At 60.0% G+C, this 10,000-nt stretch overlaps 1 protein-coding gene across 1 annotated transcript in view; it reads right to left on the reverse strand.

Moving 5' to 3' along the window:
- The window catches only part of LOC132814489 (neural cell adhesion molecule 1-like), a 34,374-nt gene that overhangs the window by 12,441 nt on the left and 11,933 nt on the right, over positions 1-10,000 (reverse strand). The window contains exons 4-7 of the mRNA XM_060823496.1: positions 6,546-6,689; positions 5,399-5,536; positions 4,298-4,488; positions 104-200 (exon numbers count right to left, since the gene is read on the reverse strand). Of these exons, the coding sequence (XP_060679479.1) occupies positions 104-200; positions 4,298-4,488; positions 5,399-5,536; positions 6,546-6,689 (570 nt within the window). The remainder of the gene's footprint in view (positions 1-103; positions 201-4,297; positions 4,489-5,398; positions 5,537-6,545; positions 6,690-10,000) is intronic.

A 10,000-nucleotide genomic window follows, 5' to 3' on the forward strand; every position in this document is an offset into this window, starting at 1 on the left:
CGTCTTCGATTGGCGGTGAAGGTTTGGACCCCCATGAGTGGGATCTCGGTGCTAGAGCAGTGAAGGCAGTGTCAGTTGTTGTTGTATTGGCGGTGCCCCTTACCTCCCGGTCTGACCCAGGTTGACCCGTTGACCTGCCCGAGTCTGTTCTCTGCCAGGCACCTGTACTCTCCCCAGTCTGTCGGCTCGTGAACTTTAACCTGTCCGAGGGAGAGAGGGCAAAGGTCAGTGATATAACCCAGCTCAGCCCCCACCCTGACCCCAGGGGGGGGTCGGGGTGACCCTGAGAGGGGCAAATACCCAGGGGCAAGGAAACCCCGAGAGAGCAGCCCCTCTCGGATACCCCATCGCCTGGGGGCTGTATACCCCCCTCCCCCCTCACCCCCATCCCCCGGGGGCTGTATACCCCCCTCCCCCCTCCCCCCCATCCCCCGGGGGCTGCATACCCCCCTCCCTCCTCCCCCCCATCCCCCGGGGGCTGTATACCCCCTCCCCCCTCACCCCCATCCCCCGGGGGCTGTATACCCCCCTCCCCCCTCACCCCCATCCCCTGGGGGGTGTATACCCCCCTCCCCCCTCACCCCCATCCCCCTGGGGGCTGTATACCCCCCTCCCCCCTCACCCCCATCCCCCGGGGGGTGTATACCCCCCCTCCCTCGTCACCCCCATCGTTTGTCACCCCTTCCCCCGTTACCCCCGCCATCATCGTCCCCAACCTCCCCCATCATAGCCCCCCCCCACATCCCTGTCTCCCCTGACGCCAGTGTCTGAGAGTGTGGGACTCCATCCCGGATTCCGGCTGCTCCCGATGTTCCTTGGAGAGGGATCAGTCCCTGATCGATCCCCTCTGTCCCGTCACCCGGTGATCCCGATCCCTCTGCGCTGCCGCCTTGGCTTCCCAGATTCTGGAAAAGGTGTGGAAGTGCCAGGGTTGTTGTTGTAAGGGGTGACTCCAATCTCCCCGATATTGACCGGAACCCCCTCAGTGCCGAGAGTTTGGAGGGAGCGGTGTTTGTCTGGCGTGTCCCGGGAAGGGATTCCTGACTCATTCGGCAGAGAGACCGACCAGAGGGGCGGCCATATTGGATTCGGCGCTTGGCAACGAACCAGGTCAGGGGTCAGATCTCTCGGTGGGAGAACATCTTGGTGAGGGTGATCCCAACTCCCTGACCGTTACCATACCCACGGGGAGGGATAGGAGCAGACGGTGGGGGGGGAAGTATTTAATTGGGGGAAGGGAGGGGGCAGGAACTGGGCCTCCGAGACTGGGGACAGATATTCCCAGGGAAATACCCGGGAGAAATGGGGAGGATCTTTAGGGAGCCCTCGCTGTGAGTGTTGGACAGGTTCGTCTCACTGAGGCAAGTGAGGGAACCTTGGGTGACCAGGGAGGTGGAAGATCTGGTCAAGAGGGAGATGGAAGCTTCCAGAAGGTTGATGAGGGAACGATCAGACAGGGCTGGGGAGGGTGACATGGGGAGCCAGGAAGGAACTGAAAGCTGGACTGAGGAGAGTGGGAAGGGGCCATTTTGGGGCAGGATGAAGGAAACCCCCCAAGGCGTCCTGTGGGGGAGAAGCGAGTGGCCAGACTGAGGGCAGGGAATAACGGAGGGAACTTGTGTCTGGAGTCGGAGGAGGGAGGGGAGGACCTTAATGAATACATTGCCTCAGGATTCACTCCTGAGAGGGACCGTGTGGTTTGTGAGGAGAGCAGGGAACAGGCGGATATCTGATTAAACGTTGGTGTTAGGATGGAGGATGAGCTGGAAATTGGGAAAACCATATGGATAGATAAACCCCCTGGGTCAGACGGGATATACCTGTGGATACTATAGGAAGCAAGGGAAGGGATTGCTGCACCTTTGGGATTGACCTTTGCGTCCTCACTCATGGAGGCACGGTGGCTCAGTGGTCAGCACTGCTGCCTCCCAGCGCTAGGGACCCGGGCTCGATCCCACCCTCGGGCGATGGTCTGTGTGGGGTGTGCACATTCTCCCCGTGTCTGCGTGGGTTTCCTCCGGGTGCTCCGGTTTCCTCCCACAGTCCAAAGATGTGCAGGTCACGGTGGGTTGGCCATGGGAAATTGTCCCATAGTGCCCAGGGATGTGCAGGTTAGGGTGGGTTGGCCATGGGAAATTGTCCCATAGTGCCCAGGGATGTGCAGGTTAGGGTGGATCGGCCATGGGAAATTGTCCCATAGTGCCCAGGGATGTGCAGGTTAGGGTGGGTTGGCCATGGGAAATTGTTCCATAGTGTCCAGGGATGTGCAGGTTAGGGTGGATTGGCCATGGGAAATTGTCCCATAGTGCCCAGGGATGTGCAGGTTAGGGTGGGTTGGCCATGGGAAATTGTCCCATAGTGTCCAGGGATGTACAGGTTAGGGTGGGTTGGCCATGGGAAATTGTCCCATAGTGTCCAGGGATGTACAGGTTAGGGTGGGTTGGCCATGGGAAATTGTCCCATAGTGCCCAGGGATGTGCAGGTTAGGGTGGGTTGGCCATGGGAAATTGTCCCATAGTGCCCAGGGATGTGCAGGTTAGGGTGGGTTGGCCATGGGAAATTGTCCCATAGTGCCCAGGGATGTGCAGGTTAGGGTGGGTTGGCCATGGGAAATTGTCCCATAGTGTCCAGGGATGTACAGGTTAGGGTGGGTTGGCCATGGGAAATTGTTCCATAGTGCCCAGGGATGGGCAGGTTAGGGTGGGTTAGTTAGGGGTACATTTAGGATAATATGGTAGGGGAATGTGTCTGGATGGGACACCCTTCGGTGTAGGTGTGGACGTGTTGGGCCGAATGGCCTGTTTCCACACTTTCGGGATTCTATGGATCCTCACCGTTCCCTGGAGTAGTGTCAGGTGATTGGAGGGTGGCAAATGTTCTTCCCTTGGTCATGGAAGGGAATAGTGATAACCCTGGGAATGACAGACCAGTCAGTCTTTGGTGGGTAAAGTATTGGGGAGGATCCTGAGAGACAGGATTTCTGATTATGTGGAAAACCGTCGTTTGATTAGAGATAGTCAGCCTGGCTTTGGGAGGGACAGGTCATCCCTCACCAACCTCATTGGGTTCTTTCAGGATGTGACAAAACGCAGTGATGAGGGTAGAGCAGTGGGTGTGGTGGAGATGGATTGGAGCGAGGTGTTCGGTAAGGTTCCCCAGGGTCGGCTCATTCAGGAAGCGCAGAGGCATGGGATCCAGGGAAATCTGGCTGTCTGGGTACGGGATTGGCTGGCCCAGGGAAGGTAGAGGGTGGTGGGAGATGGCAAGTATTCAGCCTGGGGCTGGGTGAGCAGTGGGGGTTCCCCAGGGATCTGTTCTGGGACCTCAGCTCCTTGTGATGTTTATAAATGACTTGGATGAGGAAGTGGAAGGGGGGGTTGGGGTTAGTAAGTTTGCCGATGGCACGAAGGTTGGTGGAGTTGTGGATAGCGCGGAGAGCTGTTGTAGGTTCCAACGGGACACTGACAGGACGCAGAGCTGGGCTGGGACGTGGCAGATGGAGTTCAACCTAGAAACGTGTGAAGTGATTCACTTTGGAAGGTGGGATTTGAATGCAGATTACAGGGATAAAGGCAGGGGATTCATGGCAGTGTGGAGGATCAGAGGGACCTGGGGGTCCATGTCCATACATCCCTCCGAGCTGCCCCCCAAGTGGTTATTCAGAAGGCGGACTGTGTGATGGCTTTCATTCGCGGGGGATTGAGTTTAAGAGCGGCGAGGTCCTGCTGCAGCTCTACACAGCCCTGGTTAGACCACACTGGGAATATTGTGTCCAGTTCTGGTCACCTCATTATAGGAAGGATGTGGAAGGTGTAGAGAGGGTGCAGAGGGGATTTCCCAGGATGCTGCCTGGATTGGAGGGTGTGTCTGATGGGGAAAGGTGGAGGGAGCGAGGACTTTTCCCATTGGAGTGTAGAAGGATGAGAGGGGACATGACAGAGGGTGACAAGACGATGAGAGACAGAGACAGAGTGGATAACCTTTCCCCAGGGTGGGGATGTCTATCACCGAGGGGGGGGCAGGATGTTCAGGTGATTGGAGGAAGGTTTCGGGGTGATGTCAGAGGGAGGGTCTTCACACAGAGAGTGGGGGGGGGGGGGGATACACTGCCAGTGGTGGGAGGAGAGTCAGAGACATTAGGGACATTGAAGCGACTCTTGGATAGGCCCATGGGTGACGTTACAGTGAAGGGGATGGAGGCTAGTCTGACCATAGAGAAGGATAAAAGGCTAGCACAACATAGAGGGCCGAATGGCCCGCACTGTCCTGTACTGTTCCATGTTCCCCTCAGACCCACCTCGAGGGTGCTGCTAACGCTGGACGGATCTCTCCCAGAGACGGTCCTGGAGATGGATGGAAGACCTTGACCATTGTGTATCCAGGTAATAGTGACTGGGGGGACGGAGTGCACAGAACAGGAGATGGTGACGGATCTCCCCGGCCAGGTGGAGACTTCCTCCGGGGAGACCTGGAGCAGTTTGGGAGAATCTGAAAGACAGGATGGGGAGACACTCAGGGAGAGAGCGCACGGACAGACTGGGGAAAGGGACCTGGTGTACACTGGGAGGGAGGACAGGGTCACAACACCCCCACCCAGGGGATCGGAGGGAACACACCACCCAGGCAGGACCCTCCGACAGTGCCTACTCCCTCAGCACTGACCCTCTGACAGTGCCCACTCCCTCAGCACGGACCCTCCGACAGTGCCCACTCCCTCAGCACTGACCCTCCGACAGTGCCCACTCCCTCAGCACGGACCCTCCGACAGTGCCCACTCCCTCAGCACGGACCCTCCGACAGTGCCCTCTCCCTCAGCACTGACCCTCCGACAGTGCCCTCTCCCTCAGCACTGACACTCCGACAGTGCCTACTCCCTCAGCACTGACCCTCTGACAGTGCCCACTCCCTCAGCACGGACCCTCCGACAGTGCCCACTCCCTCAGCACTGACCCTCCGACAGTGCCCACTCCCTCAGCACGGACCCTCCGACAGTGCCCTCTCCCTCAGCACTGACCCTCCGACAGTGCCCACTCCTTCAGCACTGACCCTCCGACTGTGTGCCACCCCCTCAGCACTGACCATCCGACAGTGCCCACTCCCTCAGCACTGACCATCCGACAGTGCGGCACCCCTTCAGCACTGACCCTCCGACAGTGCCCACTCCCTCAGCACTGACCATCCGACAGTGCGGCACTCCCTCAGCACTGACCCTCCGACAGTGCACACTCCCTCAGCACTGACCCTCCGACAGTGCCCACTCCCTCAGCACTGACCCTCCGACAGTGCCCACTCCCTCTGCACTGACCCTCCAACAGTGCGGCACTCTCTCAGCGCTGACCCTCCGACAGTGCCCTCTCCCTCAGCAGTGACCCTCTGCCTGGAAACAGTGAAATCTTACAATTGACAATGACTGTGGTATTGCGTGATTCCTTTTCCTTCCTCTCCAGAATCGTCCCGACACACTGATAGATTCCCGCGTCTGACATCGTGATGTTCCTGATGACCAGGGAACCATTTCGCAATTTCTCATAATGTCCTGAGGAGGGGGGGACAGGATATTAGTTATTTAAAATATATACACTCAGAGCACCGTGTACAGTTCCAGTCTCCGTATCCCTCAGTCAGACCCACACTCGGAGCACCGTGCACAGTTCCAGTCTCCGTATCCCTCAGTTAGACCCACACTCGAAGCACCGTGCACAGTTCCAGTCTCCGTATCCCTCAGTCAGACCCACACTCGGAGCACCGTGCACAGTTCCAGTCTCCATATCCCTCAGTCAGACCCACACTCGGAGCACCGTGCACAGTTCCAGTCTCTGTATCCCTCAGTTAGACCCACACTCGGAGCACTGTGCACAGTTCCAGTCTCCGTGTCCCTCAGTCAGACCCACACTCGGAGCACCGTGCACAGTTCCAGTCTCCGTATCCCTCAGTCAGACCCACACTCGGAGCACCGTGCACAGTTCCAGTCTCCGTATCCCTCAGTCAGACCCACACTCGGAGCACTGTGCACAGTTCCAGTCTCCGTATCCCTCAGTCAGACCCACACTTGGAGCACTGTGCACAGTTCCAGTCTCCGTATCCCTCAGTCAGACCCACACTCGGAGCACCGTGCACAGTTCCAGTCTCCGTATCCCTCAGTTAGACCCACACTCGGAGCACAGTGCACAGTTCCAGTCTCCGTATCCCTCAGTCAGACCCACACGCGGAGCACCGTGCACAGTTCCAGTCTCCGTATCCCTCAGTCAGACCCACACTCGGAGCACCGTGCACAGTTCCAGTCTCCGTATCCCTCAGTCAGACCCACACTCGGAGCACCGTGCACAGTTCCAGTCTCTGTATCCCTCAGTTAGACCCACACTCGGAGCACCGTGCACAGTTCCAGTCTCTGTATCCCTCAGTCTGACCCACACTCGGAGCACCGTGCACAGTTCCAGTCTCTGTATCCCTCAGTCTGACCCACACTGGGAGCTGCATTCCCATGGTGTCCTGGTGGAAGGTTACAGACGGTGAGGGACTGAGCTGACCATTCCCGAATCACTCACCAGGCGCCGTCTGGAGCACGTCCTGTGATTCCCGGGTCCAGGTGAGAGTTGGCTCAGGGATTCCTGTCACCGTGCAGCTCAGAACACCATCCGTCCCCTCATCGAAATTCCGAACAGGGTCAACGTTGGAAACAGACACAGGTGCTGTGGGAGAGTAGGAGGGACAGCAGCATTTCCTGGAGAGTTCCCACTGACACCTCCCTCAGGGAGCGGCTCACAGTCTTCAGGGAGGGGGAGAGACCATCACTCCCCCTGAGCACAGAGAGAGCTGGGCAGCACAGACCGAATCTCCTGGACAGGGAGAAATCACCGGAACGAGAACACTGTCACAGGGACAGGACTGAGGGAGGGCCGCACTGTCACAGGGACAGGACTGAGGGAGGGCCGCACTGTCACAGGGACAGGACTGAGGGAGGGCCGCACTGTCACAGGGACAGGACTGAGGGAGGGAGGCACTGTCACAGGGACAGGACTGAGGGAGGGCCGCACTGTCACAGGGACAGGACTGAGGGAGGGCCGCACTGTCACAGGGACAGGACTGAGGGAGGGAGACACTGTCACAGGGACAGGACTGAGGGAGGGAGACACTGTCACAGGGACAGGACTGAGGGAGGGCCGCACTGTCACAGGGACAGGACTGAGGGAGGGCCGCACTGTCACAGGGACAGGACTGAGGGAGGGCCGCACTGTCACAGGGACAGGACTGAGGGAGTGCCGCACTGTCACAGGGACAGGACTGAGGGAGGGCCGCACTGTCACAGGGACAGGACTGAGGGAGGGCCGCACTGTCACAGGGACAGGACTGAGGGAGGGCCGCACTGTCACAGGGACAGGACTGAGGGAGGGAGACACTGTCACAGGGACAGGACTGAGGGAGGGAGACACTGTCACAGGGACAGGACTGAGGGAGGGCCGCACTGTCACAGGGACAGGACTGAGGGAGGGCCGCACTGTCACAGGGACAGGACTGAGGGAGGGAGACACTGTCACAGGGACAGGACTGAGGGAGGGCCGCACTGTCACAGGGACAGGACTGAGGGAGGGAGACACTGTCACAGGGACAGGACTGAGGGAGGGCCGCACTGTCACAGGGACAGGACTGAGGGAGGGCCGCACTGTCACAGGGACAGGACTGAGGGAGGGCCGCACTGTCACAGGGACAGGACTGAGGGAGGGAGACACTGTCACAGGGACAGGACTGAGGGAGGGCCGCACTGTCACAGGGACAGGACTGAGGGAGGGAGACACTGTCACAGGGACAGGACTGAGGGAGGGCCGCACTGTCACAGGGACACGACTGAGGGAGGGCCGCACTGTCACAGGGACAGGACTGAGGGAGGGCCGCACTGTCACAGGGACAGGACTGAGGGAGGGCCGCACTGTCACAGGGACAGGACTGAGGGAGGGAGACACTGTCACAGGGACAGGACTGAGGGAGGGAGACACTGTCACAGGGACAGGACTGAGGGAGGGCCGCACTGTCACAGGGACAGGACTGAGGGAGGGCCGCACTGTCACAGGGACAGGACTGAGGGAGGGAGACACTGTCACAGGGACAGGACTGAGGGAGGGCCGCACTGTCACAGGGACAGGACTGAGGGAGGGAGACACTGTCACAGGGACAGGACTGAGGGAGGGCCGCACTGTCACAGGGACAGGACTGAGGGAGGGCCGCACTGTCACAGGGACAGGACTGAGGGAGGGCCGCACTGTCACAGGGACAGGACTGAGGGAGGGCCGCACTGTCACAGGGACAGGACTGAGGGAGGGAGACACTGTCACAGGGACAGGACTGAGGGAGGGAGACACTGTCACAGGGACAGGACTGAGGGAGGGCCGCACTGTCACAGGGACAGGACTGAGGGAGGGCCGCACTGTCACAGGGACAGGACTGAGGGAGGGAGACACTGTCACAGGGACAGGACTGAGGGAGGGCCGCACTGTCACAGGGACAGGACTGAGGGAGGGAGACACTGTCACAGGGACAGGACTGAGGGAGGGCCGCACTGTCACAGGGACAGGACTGAGGGAGGGCCGCACTGTCACAGGGACAGGACTGAGGGAGGGCCGCACTGTCACAGGGACAGGACTGAGGGAGGGAGACACTGTCACAGGGACAGGACTGAGGGAGGGCCGCACTGTCACAGGGACAGGACTGAGGGAGGGAGACACTGTCACAGGGACAGGACTGAGGGAGGGCCGCACTGTCACAGGGACACGACTGAGGGAGGGCCGCACTGTCACAGGGACAGGACTGAGGGAGGGCCGCACTGTCACAGGGACAGGACTGAGGGAGGGCCGCACTGTCACAGGGACAGGACTGAGGGAGGGAGACACTGTCACAGGGACAGGACTGAGGGAGGGAGACACTGTCACAGGGACAGGACTGAGGGAGGGCCGCACTGTCACAGGGACAGGACTGAGGGAGGGCCGCACTGTCACAGGGACAGGACTGAGGGAGGGCCGCACTGTCACAGGGACAGGACTGAGGGAGGGAGACACTGTCACAGGGACAGGACTGAGGGAGGGCCGCACTGTCACAGGGACAGGACTGAGGGAGGGAGACACTGTCACAGGGACAGGACTGAGGGAGGGCCGCACTGTCACAGGGACAGGACTGAGGGAGGGCCGCACTGTCACAGGGACAGGACTGAGGGAGGGCCGCACTGTCACAGGGACAGGACTGAGGGAGGGAGACACTGTCACAGGGACAGGACTGAGGGAGGGCCGCACTGTCACAGGGACAGGACTGAGGGAGGGAGACACTGTCACAGGGACAGGACTGAGGGAGGGCCGCACTGTCACAGGGACAGGACTGAGGGAGGGAGACACTGTCACAGGGACAGGACTGAGGGAGGGTCGCACTGTCACAGGGACAGGACTGAGGGAGGGAGACACTGTCACAGGGACAGGACTGAGGGAGGGCCGCACTGTCACAGGGACAGGACTGAGGGATGGCCGCACTGTCACAGGGACAGGACTGAGGGAGGGAGACACTGTCACAGGGACAGGACTGAGGGAGGGCCGCACTGTCACAGGGACAGGACTGAGGGAGGGAGGTACTGTTGGATGGTCAGTGCGGAGGGAATGGGCACTGACGGATGGTCAGTGCTGAGGGAGTGCCGCACTGTCGGAGGGTCAGTGCTGAGGGAGTGGGCACTGTCGGAGGGTCAGTGCTGAGGGAGTGGGCACTGTCGGAGGGTCAGTGCTGAGGGAGTGGGTACTGTGCGAGTATGTGTCCGAGGGTGTGACCGGTGTGTGGGTGTGTTGGTGTGAGCGCTGTGTGTGTGCGGTGTGTGGGTGTGTTGGTGTGAGCGGTGGGTGTGAGCGGTGTGTGTGTGTGTTGGTGTGTGCGCTGTGTGTGTGTTGGTGTGAGCGGTGTGTGTGAGCGGTGTGTGTGTGTGTGGGTGTGAGCGCTGTGTGTGTGTGGTGTGTGTGTGTGTTGGTGTGAGCGG

Source organism: Hemiscyllium ocellatum, unplaced genomic scaffold, assembly GCF_020745735.1.
Source record: "Hemiscyllium ocellatum isolate sHemOce1 unplaced genomic scaffold, sHemOce1.pat.X.cur. scaffold_836_pat_ctg1, whole genome shotgun sequence".
Taxonomy (NCBI): Eukaryota; Metazoa; Chordata; class Chondrichthyes; order Orectolobiformes; family Hemiscylliidae; genus Hemiscyllium; species Hemiscyllium ocellatum.